The sequence below is a fragment of the Aquila chrysaetos genome, chromosome 17, assembly GCF_900496995.4.
Source record: "Aquila chrysaetos chrysaetos chromosome 17, bAquChr1.4, whole genome shotgun sequence".
NCBI lineage: Eukaryota > Metazoa > Chordata > Aves > Accipitriformes > Accipitridae > Aquila > Aquila chrysaetos.
Genome location: NC_044020.1, coordinates 27,579,378 through 27,601,745, shown reverse-complemented (window position 1 = coordinate 27,601,745; position 22,368 = coordinate 27,579,378). Strand labels below are relative to the sequence as shown.

General features: G+C 40.0%; 1 protein-coding gene across 4 annotated transcripts in view; it reads left to right on the top strand.

Annotated features, from left to right (window-relative positions):
- The window catches only part of ARHGAP8 (Rho GTPase activating protein 8), an 86,189-nt gene that overhangs the window by 48,746 nt on the left and 15,075 nt on the right, over positions 1 to 22,368 (top strand). For all 4 annotated transcript variants that reach the window (XM_030040941.2, XM_041129620.1, XM_030040940.1 and 1 more), the window contains 3 exons: positions 1,696 to 1,794; positions 2,931 to 3,041; positions 14,004 to 14,077. In XM_030040941.2, coding sequence (XP_029896801.1) covers positions 1,696 to 1,794; positions 2,931 to 3,041; positions 14,004 to 14,077 — 284 coding nt within the window. The remainder of the gene's footprint in view (positions 1 to 1,695; positions 1,795 to 2,930; positions 3,042 to 14,003; positions 14,078 to 22,368) is intronic.

Here is a 22,368-nt window from a genome sequence, read left to right as displayed (position 1 = left end):
ATCCTTTGGACTTTCTCTTTCCTAGGTTTGCTGAATTATAGCCCAGACTCATTTGTAGATAGTGTTTCCAGTAAAAGTAGCAGATGTAAAATAAATTTCATTATCAAGAAACATGTATTTATTTTTCAGAGGTCTGTCAGTACTTTTGGTACCTGTTAGTACCTGGCCTAAGTACTTTTACGTGAACAAGTTCTTAGCAAACACTAAGAACTGGAAGAATGACAGAATTATTAGAGCGAAGAACAAAAGTAATAAGTATTTTAGCATACTTGTATTTAAAAGTATTTAAGAAAATGTAAATACTTGAAATTTTCAAGCTCCAGATGTTGATTGATCTCCTTTCTAGTCCAAAAAGAGATGAGCAAGAAGGTAATGTGTTAAGTCAAATGTATTTTCTCCAAACTGCAAAAAAACTGCAAGAAGAGCACATTTCTATGTGTGAACCAACAGAAGCCACCCACCTGTTATCAAAAGAATATACATTTAGGTGGTGGTGGTGATGTGGCATTTTTAACAGCAGTAATTCCTGATTGCCCACAACTTAGTTACAAATTATGTGTTCTATAACGTGTCCTGTATTACCAGAGGTGAGTGGTTACAGAGAGTTCTGTGCTAGCCTGTGGCTTAGGTAAGATGTTGAAATTGCAGGCTGTTTTGGATAAAAGACACACTGAAGAGCTCTGAAGTTGTACATGCACAGACTGATATCTGTCAGTGTCCCAAAATCGCTTGCCTGTTAACAAAATTTAGCTCATTTCAATTAAATGCTTCTAAAATGCTGAAGTGACATATTTGTACTATCTCCCACTAGAGGGAGTGTGTGTATGTATATTTGACAATCCAGGGATGAATTCATTAATGCAAGAGAATTTTTCTCCAATTTTATTATCAAAGTAAGTTGCAGCAAAGTACACTTTTTATCATAAACATCTGTTATTTTGCTTGACACTTCATTACAGGACAGATATTTTGTGTTGTAGAAAAATATGAAATTATTTCAGACCGTGTATATAAACGTGTCGCTGAACCTTGTTTGAACACCTCACCCTGTAAGTAGTATATTCTGGCTGAAACTCAAGTCCTAACTAGTGATACTTGATGCTTCAAATTTGGAAATCTGTTTTGTACAACTTGTATTAAAACCTTATTATTCAGGAAGTTTCCTAGAAGCTATCCAACCCTTTACAAAATAGATAAAGCTGGTGGCCCAACACTTCAAAGTTATACACTATCCATGCTTTGAAAATCTTGCGTGTTGCTTATTACTTTATAGTTTGTGTCTACAGCCCTGTTATTTTTGTCTTTTGGCAGGGGGGAATACCTAAATCACACAAACATGTTGTTGTGTTGGCCGTGGAACATTTTCTCCAAAGTTAACAGTTCTTTTAGTGAGCTTTCTAATGCTGTGTGAAACCTGTTTTTCAGTGGTTTTTAAAGCAGTGTTTTTCATATCTATGCAAATCACAAAACATTCAGATGGTAGTCAGTTATTTTTATTCAAATCAGACTCTCAGGCATGCACTGTATATGTTTGATCATATGAAATGAAATACATCTTATGTCTCCTGCTGCTTCAATTACAGTCTAATTTTGAGTTGCATCAGCACTTACATTTTTGTAATAGAAACTAAACCCTTCGTAAATGTTCCTCCCATGCTGATTTTTATACTTCTTTGTGATTTTTTTTTTTCCTAGCCATAAGTTTGGGAAAAAAATCACCTACTTGAACTATTTAAGTGACCTGAGAGAGCATCTCAAATACGACCAGCTAAATATCCCTCAAGAAGTCATCCGGTACGTGGCAAGTTTAAAATATGTTGTCTCACCTTTTCTCAGGTAGAGTTGCATCCTGTTCACTGTATTCCAAGCAGAATCTAATCCTATTTCTTCAATGATTAGAAGTCTAATTTACCAATTTGTGCTTGGTTGGATTTAATTCTGAAAGCTGCATTGCCATCAAAGACGTGCTGAAGTGCATCAGGTGTTTAGAGAAGAGAATGCTATATAGTTTTCTACAAATTTGGAACATCTCCATCTCAGTTGTGGAGCATTTTCTTAGTATAACTACAGGTTCTGTGTGAGTGTTAGCAAAACCAGTCCACGTGTCATTACTGCTTATGAGTATCACGTAATGTTCATGGGAAAAAATGTAATCCTGACCTCTTTGCTTGTATATTGTACCAGGTTAAGTGACTTCCTTTTGCTAAGAGCATTCCCAGTCAGCAAAGTGTTGATTGATTTTAAACTTTATGGATACATCTATTGTTAGCGGATCCATTACTTTTAATATCGTGTGTGTATGTGTGTTAGGGAGGAGTATTGGAGAGGGGGCGGCAGAGGAAAAGAAAAAGAAATGCATAGGGCTGGAATTGTCAAGTGCCAGTATTAGTATCAATAACAGTCTTTTCGACACAGCGCTTTACATGGAAATGCTTTGATGTACTGACAGGAAGTGATTTTATGTCACTGCTGAATGAAAGTAACTGGAAGCTTTGATTATGACTGTTATTGATGCCTGGTGGGTTTTTACACACCTTTTGTGTAAATGTGGAATAACAGAAAATACCTTACAGCTCTAAGGTTATAAATTGGATTGCATGGTTGCCAAAGAAAGGGGAGTTATATTTTGAGTAGCAAATAGGTTTGAATTTTGCTGTTAAATTATAGTGTGTTCCTATTTTTTGGACACATTTATTACTATGCTCCATTGGCTGAAGCAAAAGAGCTCTTCTATGTCTTGCTTAAGTATTCTACCACAAATACTACTTAAAAATTTCCCTAATGCTTAAATTAAATGCAAGCTCTGTAAGACCTGCAGCATGTACACTATTGTCGGGAGATCAGCATCATGAGCAATACTGGTAGCTGTTCATGTATATACTTTGTCAGCCATGGTGCACAGAAATTCAATGATTTCTTGATTTTTGCAGGCATGATGAAAATCTTCGGGGGAAACAGAAGGGAAAACCACCACCTGTGGTTAAGGTTCCTCCACCACGGCCACCTCTACCTACCCAGCAATTTGGAGTCAGCCTACAATAGTAAGCCATGAGATTTCTAAAATATGAGATGTCTATACCCTGCAACCTTCTGTAACGTGCAGATTCACCGGACAAAACGTCTGCAAATATTTTGTTTATTATATGTTTAGTTTGTCATTCTCTTTGAAAGCCATGAAACTATGAGGCTAGACGATAGGTTTTCTGAATTCAGGACAGGTCTCTCTGTCCCAGTGACCTGCCTGGTCTTCATGTTTACAATATCTTTGTGGTAGTTAGTGTTAGCATGGCTGCACAACTTTTCTCCCAGTGGACAGAAATTTGCCTACATATGACAAGAGCCCCAAGCTAATCTGTTGCTGGTGGATGCTGGCAGTATGAAAGTGTTTTGGAGATATTTAAATGGTGGATAGCAAAGCCAAAACAAAGCTTCAGGCTCCGAAATGGCTGCATAAAGCTAAAATGGATGCTTGAGCCTTTATTTGTTGTTTTGTTGCTCACATATTGTTCTGATCAGAGTTTTATAAAATGAATAAAATCACTCTCTTCCAGAAATGCCCTGACAGCTGTTTACGTAGATTACAGCACTGTATGTGGTATAAAAAATGATTTACTTTACACAGGGAATGGGATGGCAATAGTACTTGCAAGATTCAATTTTGGTAAAAAACAACAACCCCCCCCACCCCAAAACCTTCTAGCTTCCTACCCACAGTCATTTCTGTCATCTTTCTACGGCATCCTTCTCAAAAATAGCTGAAGAATATTGTTCACATTCAGCAAAGGCAATTTAGGCTGTCTGATACATGGACATTTGTCGAATCTCCTCCCACCCTCAGTCTACTTCTCTGGTTCTAATGATTCAGCTGTAAATGAGATATAAAATATAATTTTTCCCTGGTTAAATGTTAAGCATTAGTCCTCTCTGGAAGGCCTGAAATTAGTACAATCAATATCTATTGTGTAAGAGCTACTATGACATTAACTTTTATGATACCTCTTTAGATTTCACCCTAACACTTGAAACATGGCTAACTCACTTCCCTAATTCAGAGAATACCTTTTAGGTGGGATCCACTGGGTCATTAAGAAGGACAATGTTTTATGTCGCCACTTCAGTAGTAAAACCAGGACTGTTTGCAGGCATCAGGGCACACTGTCACTTGCCTCCAGCTCGGCTTGGCTGCTCAAGCAGCACTATTGAACTTCTTGCAGGCTTTTGTGATCAGACAGCATGTTGTGTGCCACTCTTACCATCTGCTAGTCATATTTTATTTCTCTGACTGTGCCTGAACAGTAAACAGTGTCTTTTGCTGGGCTGCACGTGGTGAGGGTGTGGTGGCTGCCCTTCCTGGCTCTACCGCTTTCCAGCTGCGTTACCGTCAGCAAACCACATCCTTGCTGCATTCCTAGCTTTCCCAAGTATAAAAAGAGTGGCTGCTTATAAAGAGCTTTTCTGTGGAAGATCTGTGGGTGGAGAAACACTGAGCGAGGCATTATTATCATTTTTGACCCAAAGAGTTCCAGCGCTGGCGATGGAGGCGCTGACAGACGAACGGCCTCCGTGTGTGGGTGCAGCTCACAGCGCTCGGGTGTCCAAAATGGATGTACGTGTGGATATTTGTTCCTTCTGTTTGCCCACCCTTGTCCAAATTCCCTCTTGCAGAAGAGCTGGTGCTGCATCACCACGTAAAAATCACAAATAAACAAATCCCCTATGACTTCTAAATAAGAAATAAAGGACTTAATTTAGATGGTGTTTGTGAAGAAAGGTGAAGTTAACAGAGGAGAGGGAATGGTATGTGTGGAGACCACCTAAAATCTGAACCAAAAAAAGTATCAGCTGTCATCTTGATGAATGAATTGCTTTTGCTAATTCCCTCTCCTTTTATGAGCTCTGTAGACTGTAATGGCAAAATGGCAGTGACCTCCCACCTGTCTAGCAAAGAGGCAGTCTTCTCCTGGGTGAGGCTCTTCCATTTTTCTGAAGAGAGCTACAGGGAGACCCTGATTTTATTTTGTATAGGCTTATGGGAATGTGTGCTTTGTATTGCATTACAGTTAGTAAAAATTGTAATGTCAGGGATGCTGCTGAGAAAGCTGCTGTTGTTAAAGGACTGTTTCTCTGTGGAGTCTTTTTCTTTAGTTTAAGAAAAGACATGATAAAGCCCATAGGCCTGAGGTTTCATCAGATTCAGTAATTCTGGGATGATTATTTTTATTCAGTCAGTAAAAGATTGGGGAATGGGATTTATCCAAAGGCCTCATAGGTGGCCTAATTTTGATAAGATGTTTGATAATGGTATTCCAATGACTTCTAACTGTGGAAGGTGGTAAAGCCATACCCTTTTGAATGTGCCTCCCTAAAAGCAGTGGGCAATGCTATCTCTAGTAACGCTTCCTCATTTAACTTTTTTCTCAGTTTATATTGGTTAATACATTTGCTTTCCAGAGCTATAATTGAAAACTAGATGAGCAAAAAGTGACTAAGCATTGGTTCAAAATATCTCACTTTTGCCCAACAGACAGTGGGGGAAAAAGCTGTTTTGTTAGGACAGCAAAATGAAGCTGAAAGAAGTTTCCATCTAGACACTGATAAATGACTGTCTGGGACCAGTGCCTCATCTTGGAGGAATCTGTTAACTCACAAAGACATTTTTAACCTTGTGGAGTCGGATTTTCAAAACTACATAAGGCAACTGGGCATTTAAAAATCATGGAAGGTCTGTGAGAGCTGGGAGTATAATTCTTTGATATGTAATCTATACTGAATTGGGTTTAATTTATGAGCGAGCTGAAGGGCTTATTATCAGGTTAGGTCAAAACTTTTCTTTCTTATGCTACCCCCCATCCACTTAGTATCCAAAATCTGAATTTAAAATGGCTGCATTTGATCTCTTTAATCCCTCAGTGTCACCCTAAATTCTTTCTGGGGAGGAAAAACTAAACACACACCAAGCTGACTTCATCTTAAGTGTCCATCCAGCTTTATTTACATTTAATTGTCTGGAATTTAAGCGTGTACTTTATGTTAGGCACAGACGTGAAGTAAAAAACCTTCTTCCTCATTGTGAGCTCCTGTGAGGACTCAATAATTTGGTCTTTGCAGCTAGAACTTGAATCTAGTACCAAGATGTCCTGAAGTTTCCACTGAAACTACGCTAATTCAAACAATAAATGAGCTTAGTCAAGGCAGTTAAATCATCCAAAGGTGGCTTATAGGATGTCTTTAGAATAAAGTGTGGTGGACCAAAAAAGATTGGCTGTCTCCCTATTTAATTGGTTGTACCTACACGTGTAGAGCAGACTTGCCCAGTTTGCCGAATGACATTCCTTCCATAGCATTTCTGATCCCCACCCCAGATTGCCTGGTTGCCAAATTGCACCTTTAAAGGTTTGAGCTCATATTAAAAACTATGTGATTTTCTTGAAAATATAAAATAACACAACTGAAACTAATGTTCATCTTCATGGGGATATCAGACAGAACAGTTTTGTCCGCACTTAATTTTTTAGTTATAATGTAATGGGATTCCACACTCAGATTTGACAGGTATTTAAGAATATGTAGCACAGAGTGGGTGGGATAGTGTGCACATTTAGTGTTTATTATGTCCTTCTCTAACTTGCTAATTCAAGCTTCTTATGTGCAGATAGAGTGAGGAGAATAGCAACTGTAATGAGCTAGTTGAAAGTTTTATCAAGCCTCATGTCATCTCTCCGATAGAGGGCAATAGCAGATGGTAGCAGGGAGCAGTGTTAGAACGGGGCAAGCGTACAGTGGTACTACTTCGGGTATAATGTCCCAGCTTGTAGTGATCAGAGACTTGCAGAGGAGAGTACTACAGTACTATGGAAATTACTTTCTCTTACTCAACAGTAGCTATCATTTTTATAAATCCAGACGTTTCAAAGAACGTTCATGTATTATGTTGATATAGCAAGACTATTTTTCTGTTCTTTCAGCGATGCTACCTTCACACACGAAATGTAGAGCAGCAGCAATTAGCTATTCGGAATATATCCTCGCTAGTGTGCATTGCATGTCAGGGTGAAAAATAGGATTTTTATTCTAAAAGCCATTAGTAAAGATTTTATGTTTAAAAAGGCAAGGAAAAATTCAGGGGACTCTCTGCTTCCGTTGGTCAGATAAATACAGTTAAAATGCATGAATGAAGCTTCCTAAATTTGCAACACTTTAAGGGAATCAATAATTGACTATATGGGCCAAGCGGCATCATTGTCCTCTGCTGTATGTTCAGCAAGCTCCTATAAACCCCTGTTGCTGCACCCGATTGCCTCTGCAATCAAGGAAGGCTACAGCTGAGCTCCAGCACAGAGTTGACCTTGACTAGCTATTGACATTGTTCTGTTTTCTCTGACTGGTTTTAAAATGTAAAATTAAATATCTTTTGTGGGAAAACAGGAAATGTGTTGTTTTTCTATCTGTTGCCATGGATGGGGAGAGGAGGCAGAGAAAATGCACAAAATTGCCACAACTGTACAGCTTTTGCTTGTTGAATTGTTATCCTAAACATTTCAGGGTGTTTTCCTTTTGGTCATAATCTTTCCGCTTGTGCATGCTGTGCATGCATGACCAGGGAGGAAGAATGCATTCTAAACCAAATCTCAGCATGTCTCAGCAGGGAAAAAATGAAAAGGAGAGGAAAAGCAAAGAGAGAGAAAGATTATCAGCCAAGAATACTTAATGACACTTCAAAACAGTGTGTAAAGGTCTTTTGTGATAACTGTCCACTGTCTAGAAATGAGTCATTGGATATATAATGTGTTGCAGTAACTAATCATATATCCTATCGGGAGGAGTACTCATTCTCCCTGGCTACTGTGTTTACTAGAATAGATCCCTCTTGAATCTGACATGTTGCTGCAATACGATTCAGATCTGTGAATCAGTTACAGAAAACTATACTCTGCACTGAAATGCTCTGTTACGCTCGTCTCTTAAGCAGAAAGAGTAAGAGATCTCTCATTTCAAATTGCCTGTAGTAGTGCCTGATCTCCAATGTCAGTTTGCATTGTCCATCATAAAGCACAGCTGCTCATCATGCCATCCCGAACAAGGCAAGAAAAATGCAGATTACTTGACAGGATCCACAAAGAGAGGATAGAGGTGTAATTTCATTGACCTCTGAGCTGGTCTGATTTACATTAGCTGAAATAATGTTCCTATTATTTTCTGTCACCTTAGATCCAGTAAAATGAATGCTATGTCCCACATTGTGAAATGCTATGAAAATACGCATCCCAGCTTTCCCCAGTGTTGCAAAAACAGAACAATCCTTTGCATGTGAGTTTCAGTGAATATCCTACTCTATTTTAAAATACCTTTTATCTTGAGGACCTCTTTCATTGTACTGGGAATGGCACCTTTCCTTCAAGGGAAACAGGAATCCTGTAGAAAATGGTAGAAGTGCAGAAATTGTATCTTTTTTCCTAGAAAAAGAAAAATGATGTGTGGGTTTTATTATTACAAATTATAGCCCGGTTATTTGTCTCACCTCTCTGACAGATAAACTAGTGCTCAGCAGGAGCAAGTGCTGTAAATAATCAGTTTGCTATTTATACACTGAAATGGGAAACACATTTATGGGTAACAATAATAATTAGAAAACATTTATAAAAAGCTGCTGGGTTGCTATTTGGTGCCTCTGGAGTGAGCAGCTGTAAGAAAGCAAAAACAATCAGTGCAACTTCAGAGAGACTGAGAATGGGTTCCATGAGCTTAAATTGTCAATAATAAAGATGTAACAGCTTCCAAGCAAATTAAAGTCTTGATGATGTTCCCATTTAAGTGAATTAGGCTTTCGACTAATTTTAATAAAAGTTGCCCTGAATGTTTAGGGTACTGATCTGAATACATGAAACAAAATTATTTGACACACAAAGAGTGTGTTGTCACTCCCTTATTAGAAAGGCTAAAATAAATGTGGGGTTTTTTTCCCTTGATTTGCTGCAGGCTGGTATCCCGAACATTGACATTGGTACTGACCTCATCTCCCAGCCCCTTTTCTTGTTTAGTCCCTTACCAGGGGATATCATTTCACTGGGGATTTCAACTTTGCGTGCTGTGCAAAGAACACCTAGAACTTCCTTCCTCGTGTGGCTTATTAGCAAGGCTAATTTATTAATGGGGCTGCACAGTCTCTGCCTGTTTTGTTCTATGTTGTTGCAGCAGGGTTGTTATACAACACTGATCTGCTGCAAGAGAAAATAATTCACACACAGAAGCTGCCTTTCAGAGCAGGGTAGGGGGTTCACGTGTTCTGTGTTTGTGTGGCTGTGTTCCTTTTGCTGTGGCCAACTTTTGCAGGGGCTGGTATGAGAGCTCATGGTACTGAAGCAAAGCTACTTGTTAATTTTTTCTCTCCAGGGTCTAGGTGGAAGACAGGGGGAAGGGGAGAACAACCCAGGTCTCAGAGCTGGTTTGAGAGCACTGCACAACTCTTGCTTGGATGTTAACACGAGCACTGATGTTCTGCTCTACAGTGTAAGCAGCATGCGCCAAACTGCTGTAAGATTGTTGAAGCTGGAAGGAGCAGGAGAGACTAGGAGTGACAGGACACACACCCTGAAAAGGGCTAAGAGGATTTTGCTGCTAAGAGAGATATTTTGTGGAGGTACTTGATTGTCACTGCGGGTAAGAAGAGGATGCTGCTCTGAGGACTAGGTCATAAACTTGGTCCTGGTAGCATTTCAAGCCATGGCCTTCTCTAACCAGTGAGGGGTTTTTTTGTGAAGTGCTTAAGGCCTCTGGTTTAGCTCTCGTAAGATGTCTGTGATAATGGGGAAGATTGAGGTTGGACTTGGTCTTACAAGTCAGGTCATAAATCTTCCTTCTGGCCATTATCTTGTTGTTATGATACTGCAGAGAATGATTACTGCAGTAAGTCCAATACTGTTTCATATTGAAATTAATGGTGCCTTGCCAGTGTGTAAGGACAAGAAGTTGTATCATTTTATCTAAAGATCATACCTGCAAGCAGCAGCGAATGATGAGAATTACTAACGTATAAAAGATCATACTTTAGGATTATCTGAATTAAACTCGTTCCTTGCTGTTAGTCTTTTTCTTTCTGCAAGTGCATTACATACGTTGTAGAATTTATTTGGTCAAATGTCTAAATTTATAATGTTATAAACATGGTTTTGTGAAACTTGGCTATATTTTTTGTCAAAATTCCTACGTATGTTTACATCAAGGAAAATTTCCGTTTCCTAAACAATTCCTATTAGATGTAGATACAGCAATGTCCACAAAATAGTATTAACGCACACATAGAGCAGTATTGAATTTTATACACTTTAGGTTTTGGTATGGATACTTTGTGGGAAAAGCAGGGAAAATTTGTTCAATGGATTGATTTTTAATAAGGTTCGCAGAAGAGCTATGGACTTGTGTCAACCAAATTTGACAGAGGAATGGAGGTCTTGCAAATACTACAAGCTCTTAAAAATCATTGGCTGGAACGAAAGAAGCTATAGCAGGAGTTCAGTTTTCTGTTGTCTTTGGTCTGCTGGTGCACTAGTTAGTGTTTAGATGGTGATTAGTTATGAGGTACTCCTTACCTTATGAGGAAATATGAGATAAAGAGGTTAGGGGAGGAACTGAAAATACCTGTAAGGGAAGTGAGTTTATAGATGATATAAGGAAATGATCTCGTATTAGTATGATGAAGAAAGAGGTAGGACATAGGATACAAATCCATAGCAGATCAACTTCATCAGTTTTGCAGCTAAGGGAACAACTTATTTCCTTTCAAACAGCAGGTTAGTCTAGGTATTTGAAATAGTAGAATGAGCTCTAGGAGCTGGATTAACAAGTTTATTACAATCACATAACAAATTGTGTTGTTTTATATAGCACTAGGGGAAGTTACACACAAAATATGCGCAGTAGAGGGGAAAAAAATACAGTCTAGGAGAATCTGGGTAACATACAGACACACAGACATTAGTGCCTGGGAAGAGACTGGATGGTGAAAATAGGAAAGAGAAAAAGTAGGACTGAGTGGGCACTGAAACTGTAACTGGAAGTAATGGCACTGGTGGCTCAGCATTGTGTCCCTGGAGTGATGAATGAGATCAAAATGTTTGATGGCTGAATAACCAAATAGTGTAAAGTATATTCTCCTGTGAGGTTATGAGTAAGAAAGAGAGGCAAAACCACAGGGTGATTCACTACTTAAGTCATGATCCTGCTCTGAGTCTTCCCTTTGGAGGAACACCCCCACGGCCCACATAGGTGAAGCTGGGGGTGACCGATCTCCTAAGCTTGGAGATCCAAAATTAACCAGTCTACATATCTTCTTCTAACTCCCTTCATAGGCATAGGGAAAACATATATGAGGGGGAGGGGGGATTTGACAATTTCCCTACCCTTCCATGCTGCCTTATGTTGCTGTAACATTTATTTTAAAGTAGTTTTTATGTGTAGAGTAAACACAAAATATAATACCGGATTGCTGCTTTCATGCAACAATGTTACAGAAGGTGTATCAAATACACTACAGTTATTATCAATTGTTTTATATTAATAAAGTAATAAGCAAGCCAACTCAGAGAAGAAATAACACTAGGAAAAGAAAAAGACTCTAAGAATCATTCTCTTCTGCAGGTTATATTGGGTTTGCATAGCCAGGTTTTGGTAGGGGGGGGGGGGCTACAGGGGTGGCTTCTGTGAGAAGCTGCTGGAAGCTTCGCCCATGTCTGATAGAGCCAATGCCAGCTGGCTCCGAGACGGCCCTGCTGCTGGCCAAGGCTGAGCCCATCAGTGACCATGGGATATCTGGGATAACAGATTTAAGAAGGGGAAAAGAAGTTGCTGCGGCACAGAAACTGCAGCTGGAGAGAGGAGTGAGAATATGCGAGAGAAACAACCCTGCAGACCCCCAGGTCAGTGAAGAAGGAGAGGGAGGAGATGCTCCAGGCGCTGGAGCAGAGATTCCCCTGCAGCCCGTGGTGATGAAGACCATGGTGAGGCAGGCTGTCCCCCTGCAGCCCATGGAGGTCCACGGTGGAGCAGATATCCACCTGCAGCCCGTGGAGGACCCCACGGTGGAGCGGGTGGAGCATCTCCTCCCTCCAAAGGACCAAAGGAGGCTGTGACCCCGTGGGAAGCCTGCGCTGGAGCAGGCTCCTGGCAGGACCTGTGGCCCCGTGGAGAGAGGAGCCCACGCTGGAGCAGGTTTTCTGGCAGGACTTGTGACCCTGCGGGGGACCCACGCTGGAGCAGTCTGTGCCTGAAGGACTGCAGCCCGTGGAAGGGACCCACACTGGAGCAGTTCATGAAGAACTGCAGCCCATGGGAAGGACCCACACTGGAGACATTTGTGGAGGACTGTCTCCCGTGGGAGGTACCCCACGCTGGAGCAGGGGAAGAGTGAGGAGTCCTGCCCCTGAGAAGGAAGGAGCGGCAGAGACAATGTGTGATGAACTGACCCCAACCCCCATTCCCCGTCCCCCTGTGCCGCTGGTGGGGAGGAGGAGGTAGATAAAATCAGGAATGAAGTTGAGCCCAGGAAGAAGGGAGGGGTCGGGGGAAGTTTTTTTTAAGATTTGGTTTTATTTTTCTTGTTATACTACTCTGATTGGATTGGTAATAAATTAAATTAATTTTCCCCAAGTCACGTCTGTTTTGCCAGTGACAGTAATTGCTGTGTGATCTTTCCCTGTCCTTATCTTGACCCATGAGGCTTTTGTTATATTTCCTCTCCGCTGTCCAGCTGAGGAGGGGGAGTGGTAGAGCGGCTTTGGGGGCACCTGGCATCCAGCCAGGGTCAACTCCACCACACAGGTACAACCTCAGCTAGTAGCACTAGGTTAAGGCTATGTTTACATGTTGTAGAAACATCTCGTGTTTTCTGTAGATGAGCTGCAGCATTTGCAGCCTCTCATGGTACAGTCACAGATGGCTGTGCTGTTTTGTGCTGGTGCTTTAGAGTTTGTCAGTAAAGCTGGTCACCTTTTAAATATGAAATTGTACACATAAATATATATTAAGTCTACTTTAAAATCTGAGATTGATCATTTATTTTGTTGTTGATTACTATAAAAATGTAGCAGAATACTCAGCAGATACTGACTGTTTCTTTTGCTTCACTTTTTAAATGGTCAAAGACTTTTTTTTTTAAATAAGGAAGATAATTGCAGAATTTTTTGTGCTGTCTAGATCAAGAAAATGCTATGTTTGATTTTTTTGCCTCAACTGTTCACTCATGAAAGAGAAAGAAATTTCATTTCATGGGAGTCATTCAAAGTGTTAATAATCTTGCTGCACCACTTTGCCTTCAGAATAAATAGTACAATATCCTTTTAATTATATATACACTGTGGTTTAAAGAGAGACAAATGACAAAGAAAAATCTGCATGATAAAAGGTTCCTAAACTTGCAGCATCCCTTGATCAAGACTTACTCAGAAGCATTCGCTGCAAACCCCTTCCTTGCCTGCCTCTAAGCTGCCTGGAAACCCTGTTCCACCAACGGCATCCAACCAGCTCCAGTCAGAGCCGCCACCACCACTCCTGCTGTCGCTGCGTCGTGGTTACACACAGCCCTGCTGGGGCATGCCAAGTGAGGGCAACAAAGCTGGAGCAAAACCAATCTCAGGTGGGGGCAAAGTTAGTCTGGAACACTATTCTGCTGCTCTAGCCTTTGCTCCCCTTCAGTACGGTAGGTAGCACTTATTTATTACTTGGTGCCGTTGCAGTTATACAGCTTTTCTAGTGAGAAGAAAGTGTTTAGGAATGTCTCTGAATAGAAGTCCAAGTCACCTGTTTCAGTGGCTTGTTCAGTGCCTGTTAGAATTGTGGAGGACTCTGGTGTAGACAGCAAGGTGCAGGCTCCTTAATTTGTGGAATTTAATGTATGCTCTCAGATATCTCTCAGGTTTTTGCTGAGACTGTTCTGTCTTGGTTTTGACTCTTTGTTTATAAATACCATTTAAAGGCTGTTACTTTTTCTTTTTTTTTTTTTTCCCTAACAGTATCAAGGACAAAAATAAAGGTGAACTAATCCCTCCAGTAGTGAAGGAAACTGTATCCTACCTAAAAAGAAAAGGTGAGTTTTGTGTCAAAAGGGGATGTGTCTGTCAGAACAAGGACAATAGTATAAAACTATAGAACGCTCAGTGCCTGATTCAGCAAAGTTTACAGGATGTGTTTAAATCCTGAAAACTTGAGTGGTAATTGGGCACTGCCTTGAGAGCTTTGACGGATAGGGAATACTTATTATCAGATTATTGTTCCACTATGAAAAAAAACCCAAAACTTTTTCCCTTTAGGATTAGATTAGGGAATAGCAAATGAGAGAAGCTGTCTTGAAATACACATCATCAACCCATATCATATTGTTGGTTTTAAGTAGAACTCCCAGTAAAAACCAATGAGAAGTTCTGTTTTTACAGAACCAGTGGCCATAAAAACTCATAGAAAAAGTGTGTTTCGCAGGAGTAAGCCTAGAGTCCTCCCTTCACAAAATATTTTTACTGGCATTTACAGACCCTTTGACTGCAGTTCATATCTATAGTTACATTATATAGAGATACAGCTTACAAAGACCCATATTTAAAATGGGAGCATCCAAATCTGAGTTCCCTGTATTGCTTTCACGTACAGGGCAAAGAGAGGGTAGACTTTGAACTGCTGACTATACCACTGAGCTCCCCAGTGCATTCCTGACCAACATAAAGGACCAAATACCAGATGCTGTCTGTAGGGTAAGTGCACTGTATTCCCTACGTAGGGAGAAAGGTGCGTGCAGGGAGAAAGTCAGATATAAGGCTGCAGTCTTGAAATTCCTTTTCCCAGTGTAATGTGATTTTACATTTTGATCCCTGATTTTTAAGGCAATCACAGCAACATCTCCATAGCCCTTTGTGCTCCAAGGCCTCAGAGTTTCACAAATGTTTGCTAAATCTTACAGTACCAAATCTATAGCCTAGGTACATTGATCTTACAGGTGACAGTACAGAAATAGAGCATAACACAGTTGTGTGACTGGGACAACGTTACACAGTGGTAGAACTGGGAATGATTCCTAAGATCCCTGAAAGAAGGATGTGAATTTTTAATAGGTGTGTCAAGTGAAGAAAACCAAAATGTGTTTGGTTCAGTTATTTAAAAAAAAAAAAAAAGGAAACATCACTGGCATTTAATATGCCATTACGTTTGGTTAATATTTGAACAAATTTTGAGGATCAGCACAGTGTTTTTTTAAGACAAAAACCAGCCTCAGATTTCTATATTGCTGTTAGATGAGTTTTATCTGAGATTTTCCTCATTTAAAGAGCTATTTGTATTGACAGCACACAAATAATATGAATTTTGAGTAAATTATATTCTTTGGTAGACAGGCTCACCCAAAACCTATATCCCACAATATTCTTAATTTGCATTCTTAAGCTGTCATTCTGAACAAGGTAAATTTTGCTTTCAGTATTCAAATAGCATGCATCATTGATCTCAGTTCATTTTAACTATTGCCACTAGGGTTTGGTCTGAGTTTGAGTTTATTTGAACCGTAAGTGAGAAATTTAAAACTTTTTAAAAACTTGTACTGAATAAGCTTCATATTTGTGAAGACAAAGGGGGGGGGGGGGCAAGAAAAAGGTTGCTTCTCAGCTTTATTGCAGTTTCTCAAGAGAAATCCTGGCTTCATTTAAGTTGGTGCAAGATCATACTTATTGAAATGAGGACGGACGAGACAGTGTCTTGCCCTCATTGCTAGCCTATGCTCCTTCATATTTTAGCTTCCCCCACAGTAAATAAGAACGTTAAATAACTGCCCATTTTATTTTTGTGGGGGTTTCATACCTTGAGTGAAGCTGATTAATGATACGCTTAGGAGAATGAGTATCTGAGTGGATACCTGCTTACAGTTTGCAAGCAGTGGAGCATAGCATCTATAGGGATGCTTGTATACAGAACAGGTAGCTCCTCACCTCTTGAAATTGCTGATTTATCTTCAAAATACCTCCAGCAGCCAAGGCCAAGTACTGCAGTGGGGCCAGTTCTGCTATTAAAGGTATCTACTGATCTGCAGTAGATGAAGAGTTCCTAATAGACTTTATTGAAGGCCTCTTGGTCCAAATCCAGGACTTCACTCAAGCCCATAAAGCTGTTTGGATGTGCTGTTTCCAGACTGGTGCTAATGATGAAAACTTTGCAGGTGTAGCTTCTATCAAATATTATGGTTGGATACAGGGAATGTAAATAGTTCACTACTAAGAATGTTGAAGGCAAGTGACTGGCAGCTTGAGACAATCCCTGTAATTATAATTGTAAGTGGATAATTAGAGCTTGTGTAGTGTATCACTGCATGCCCCATCTGCAGATGAAAGCCAGACTTTTCCGTGTTTTAAATTGTTATGAAACAATCATCCTTACATATATTTAGCTTATCTTAATAGGCAAATACCTCTTTCTCACTAATCACAGGAGTCAAGAGAGCTAAAATGAGGATGAATGTGCACTAACATCATTACTTCTCACAGCTGTTATTATTTAGAAATAGAGGGAAAATTTAGTCACTAAAATGTTAATTGATTTAAACTTTCGGCTGTGCTTGGGAGGAGGGCTTTGCATATCTGGCACTTCCTTGGACCTATTTAAAGATTTTAAAGAAATAGGAGGTTTATGGCCATCATTGTATTGTGCTGGTGACCAGTAACTAGTAATTCTTGCACTGATCTGGCACAAACCCTCCTCCACGTCTTGCTTTTGTTCTTTCTGGGTGTTTTGTCTCATCACTATTGCACCAGTCCCATATTCTTCCCTCTCAACAATTGCTGAGTCCAGCTCTGATACCCACAGTTTTCTGAAGCAGCAATGCCAAGTGCACAGTACAAGGAAAAAATAGCAAGTTTTAGCTCTCATGTTTGTGATAAAAGAAAGGGTTGGCTCAACTTTGCCATTGCAGAATTTCTCCTAGATGAAATGTTTGTTATTCTGAAAGCAGTAATCATCCTTGGGTTTTCTCCAACTTCATCTTTTTTTGGCTAAAAATTCATCTGTTCAGTGCAGTATCAGCACGGTTTGTAAAGGATCGTCTCTGAGGAAATGCGATGATACTTCTGAACAAAGCCTTTGTCCTCCTTTGTGCATCTACGTAAGTCACTGGCATGGTAATTCTGGCCACCGATACATAGCCCAGCCCATGCACTTGCTAGCTGGACTATCTTATTTTTTTCCCCAGCTCTCTGTCCTTCTGTGCCCCTAGGAAGGAAGGGCATGGGCTTTGTCAACGTTGATATTTTCTAACCAAGCCCAGGTTTGCTCAGAGCTGTCATATTCCCTATCATAAGGAGATGTCCCCAGACCAGATTTCTAAGGAGAGATGGCTTGTCAGGTAGAGTGTTTTCTGACATTCTCAGCCAGCTGACGCTTGAAAGCCAAGTACCTGCCATGCCAAGGCTGTTAAGCAGTGGGTGATAGACATGCATTTTTTTGCACTTGATTATAAGTGTGCAGGTATCTGTTGTACCTGCTGTCTGCTATGATTTTAACTCTTTCTCTAAATCTGGAATATCTCAGTTCTGCCATCAGCTCCAGCAAGTGTCGGTTCCTGTGCTGACAGCCCTGGGAGGCTGACTGGCAGCGTTCTTTGCACTCCAGACGCGGCCGTGAGCACAGTGAAAGCTTCAGTTCATCTTCCGGAAGTGACAAAAATTCACTGTCATTACCCTATTCCATTTGATTTTGGCATAGTTTCCAGCCTCACAGAATTAGCAGAGTGGGTTTTGGTTTTCACCCTAGGTGCAGTATTTCCACTCCTTCTTCCCATTGCTAGATTTTCACGTCTACGTACCTGAAATCAGTTTCTGAAACTCTGACTTAGATCACAAAAGCTTCTGCAAAATCATGCTTCGTCAACAGGGTTAAGATTTCTTGAAACATCAGAGACCCTCTGACATCCATTAAGTCCATTCTGTACTGCTCAGGCTCTTATTTCTTGAACAGGTCTGATGCAGGAGCTGTGGTGGTATTCAAACTAGGCACCAGCCTGCAATAGTATGCTACCAGGCTAACGAAACTTTCAGTCTCTAAAGTTCACCCAGCCTTTTTCATCTTAATGACTCCGATCCCTTTGACAGATTGCTTCATGTCACTTTTTTCCTCCTTGATGTTTAAATTTTCTGCCTTGGTTTCAGACAACACTGTTTGCAGAAGTGTTCTTCCCAGCGTGGAGTCATCCTCATCTGTACAAATGAGCCAAAACTCCCCTTCTTGTACTGAGTTATTGAGTGGGCTCTGACAGCAGCAAGCATGTCCTCATCCCCAACAGTCAAATTAGCGTTATGACAGTGAGTGTGGGTTTCTTCCTCATATATCTCTCTGACTGTGTATTTAGATAGCTATTTCTGAGCAAGATGACTCTTGCTGGATCCAGTTAGTAGGTCACCCAGTACCTTAACAGAGACTAAAGAATCTACCATAAGCAGAGATTCCTCTACTGCTTGTATTATATAAATGAGATAAGTATTATATAAATGAGATTATTATGGCTGATGCCTCAGACACTATTACAATAAACACAATAAACTAAGTTTCTGAATTTCTATTATAATTTTCAGGTTAGTTTTTCAAGAAAGGAAGAGAAAGCAGCCATTTCACCGCTTTCGTTCTAGCTCCACTTTAGAGTGAAAAATGTTTTTAATACTGAATTTTAAAAATGTTTAATTTCAGTTCCTGCTAACCGTCACAGGGAAGAATTGGTTTCCTAAAATGAGTTCTGAGTATCTGAGAAATCATCAGCTCATTAAGACTAAGCCTCAGAGTTCATCTTCTGGACCAAACTGGAGAAGTGCTCTTAATTTCAGAAGGAAGGTGGTGTTGGATCATTCTGAACCCAGCTGATGATTTAATCAGGCCAAAGAGGAAGGACAGGTTTAACACAGCACATTTGTGACTAGATCTTCATAGTAACCAGCAAACCAGAGGACATTTTTTTCTATGCTTAGCCTCAAAACCACAACCTGTTCATCTGTCTAGTTTATAAATGCAAGTCTTGACTTGCACTAAATAAGATTTTTTTTTTTTTTGTATGTACTACCTTATCTCTACCATGCCATGAGAAATTACCTTGCTTAATTAAATATTCACTCTCTTGTCAGAACAATTCAGAAGTGTTTCTAACCTGGTGTCGTTCCTTTGGCGGTAATGATCTCGATGCTTTGCTCACAGGCCCTTTTCTCTAAGAAGCCCAACTTATGCCACAGGGTAGTAATTTTCTTTCTCTGGTTAATATGTCCCCACATGTCCTCAGCAACCTATTTTGTGCTGAAGTGAGACTGTAAAAGGGGGCTGTCGCTTCTGACCAGCTGTTTTGGTAACCAGGGATATAAGTAATGCCGTGCTACGGAGGATGCGTCTTTGTGTGTATGGCTTCCACAGCGCTCGGGGACGGGGTTGTGCGAGTGGCTGAAGCTGCTGGTACTGCCCATGCCAACCCGGCAGGGCAGAGAGGGGTCTGCTCGCTTCAGAGCTGCCCAGTCTCCGAGGCAGTTTTATCCATCGTAGGCTTTAGGATTCAGAAGTGCACTTCTGCTTTTAAATTCTAGTAAGGCATCACAGCAGAAGTTCCCTTTCCTGTCTTTTACTTACATGTCTTTTTTTCCAGAAAAGCAGGTTACAGACTGGATATAAGGTATCGTGATAAATTAAAAGCTAGGTGGTGTGTGGCTGGTGGTTTTGATGTTTGTTTAGGTCACTAGTAGTACAATTCACCAAGCTCTCTTAGTTTTTAAACTCTGACCCACAGTTTGAGTGTACTGATAGACGCTAAAAATAAAACTGCATGGCAAAATCCATATTTTGTTTGCAAACCCCCCAACATCTGGAGGTCAGGTGATGGCTTTTAAGGGAATTTTTATTTGATTCATTATGGTGGGTAGGAACTGCACTGTTCAGACCTGCATGAAGATGTCAGGTAGGTTACAAAGGGCAGTAATGTTGCTCAAGCCTATCTCAAATATTAATATACTGTCATTTGTATTGGTCGTATGCAAAATACCAATATAAAATATATAGGTAGGATTATTATTGTTAATGTATTTTATGTTTTAGAGAGTATCCCCAAGGGTATAAACGACATGCTTCTCCATGTTTTAAACAATTTAAAACCAAAGCTAGCCTGCTGGGATTATTACTAAAATTTCCAAAATCTGTTAACATCTGCATTCTATAGAATGGCCATATAAGGAAATAGCTACAAAAAAATTGCATAGAGAACTGATTACTAAAGAGACCATGTGAGATCAGCAGCAGCTCAGAAGTGATGGAACAATAAACTCACGGTGAAGGAATCACACTACAGAATTATAAAGCAGAAAAGATAGCTGTCCCCTGTAGGAAAATTATCTCGCAGTAGCCCCCATTGCCGAGTCTTTCTCTCTTACCTCATCTCTTTTGTTGACTGGAAGTACTTTGCAGCACAAAGTTTTTGTTCGATGTTGTCTTGTGGTACCACAGGAGAGTCCTGGGCGATGACTAAGACTTCTAAATGAAATGGTAATAACCATGATATAGAAGTTTAATGATAAAGTAATAAATGTCCTATGGTATGATTATAGTGACAACTAAAGCTGTCCTTTATCTGTTCAATAGCAGAAGCAGTGGTAAACAGCGATTAATCTTTCCTCCTCATCCCCTCCATGAAGCACAACAAATCTTGCTGATGGAGAAACTTTTGGTTCCATTTTTTAATGTGAATGAATACATCCTGGTGGTGATAGTCAGAATGGGTAAAGATGGATGGTTATGCATTCTGAATACGTTTGGATTGCTGTAGCTTAGCGAGTTTGCCTCCTGGCCTCCGCTTCTTGTGATCAATCAAATATCTTTTAAAAATGCAACACTGTGAAAGCTTGACATTGGCCATATAAACATTTCCGAGTTCTTGGCTCTTTTGTTTTCATGTGAATGTTTTTACCTAGGGTTCATGGAGATGAGAAATCCCAAGACTGTTTCGTGTGCCATCAAATAAAAATGAACCTTGTAATAAGCACAGTTTGTGTTTTTGGTGCTCAGGCATTGTAAATAAATTATGTTCAGAGGTGCCAAGTGTAAACTGAGAATATTCATTCATAAATCCAAAGGCTAGAGACTATGCCGTTCAAAACTGCAAGGACACAAATACACTTTGGGTTCTATGAAGAATGCACAGTTCTACATCCTTGCTTCTGCTGCTCAGCTTTTCAGTAGGGCTGGAACTGTCCCTTCTCTTCCCCTCTGCCCTTCATCTGCTGTGCACCTTCTCGCAGTGCAAATCATCTTTACAAACTGCAGACATCACGCTCACTTGTTCTGTATTCATTGCAGAGTACAAGGGAAAGGAAGGCTGTGCAATCTCCTCCTCAAACTGCACTGTATTCTAGCTTTAAAAAAAAAAATCTCAAATTTGTCTTAAGCATAAAAATTCACAGTTGGCACCACTTTGGGCATTTAAGATGTTACATCGAAGGTGGACAATTAAAATTTGCTATAAACTCATCAGTCCTTGTATTAGAAATAAATGAGTTCTAATTTTTAAAAAGGAATCTTACTAGAATTAGGTAATCTGCAAGAAGATGTCTAAATCAGTTGTATTAATGAGAATGAAAACCGCTTCCAAATCAGGATGGACACTTCCTGAGACTTGGCAGGACCGCAGTCAAAAGAAACGTTTCCAAACTCAATTTGGGACAGAAGGAATTCAGATGCTGACTCTTCGCTATTTCTCTTCTGAAAGCAGACAAATTAACAAAGGTTTTTGATGCCAGCAACCCTCAAATCAAGGATGATTGAAAGAAAAAGAATGTAAATTTCTCATCTCTCTTTATTTGACAAGTTTGCAGCAATGTGACAACGTGTGTTGCTTTAATTTATCTTTACCAGTTTTGATTTTTTGTGTCTTTCCTTTGGGACAACTGATTGGGGGGGGTAGAAGGGGGTTAAGTATTATTAGCAACAGTTTATTAATTCGGAGTGTGACACAGTTGTGTCATTGCACTGTGAAATTTTGTCTGCTGTGGTAAAAGACATCTAATTTCAATATGGAATGAAGTGCCTGCCTGTTTTCATTTATGATTACTGACATTTAAATAATTACTCAGTTAAGTTCTCAATCGCAGAATCACTTTTCATTGAATACAGATGGCTCCTTCACTAGTCACATCACTACATTTTTTCTGTACAGCACTTAATATTTAAAATAAAATTTTGCTCTTTTTGGTCTGGAGAGTTTAGTGCAGGGTAGCAAAACTCCACTGATCTCTATCTATCTTTCTATCTATCTATCTTTTTTTTGTGAGGGGCAGGGCAGAGTTATCTCAACAGAGGCTCTGCAGCGTTGATAGAATATGTGAGTGACAT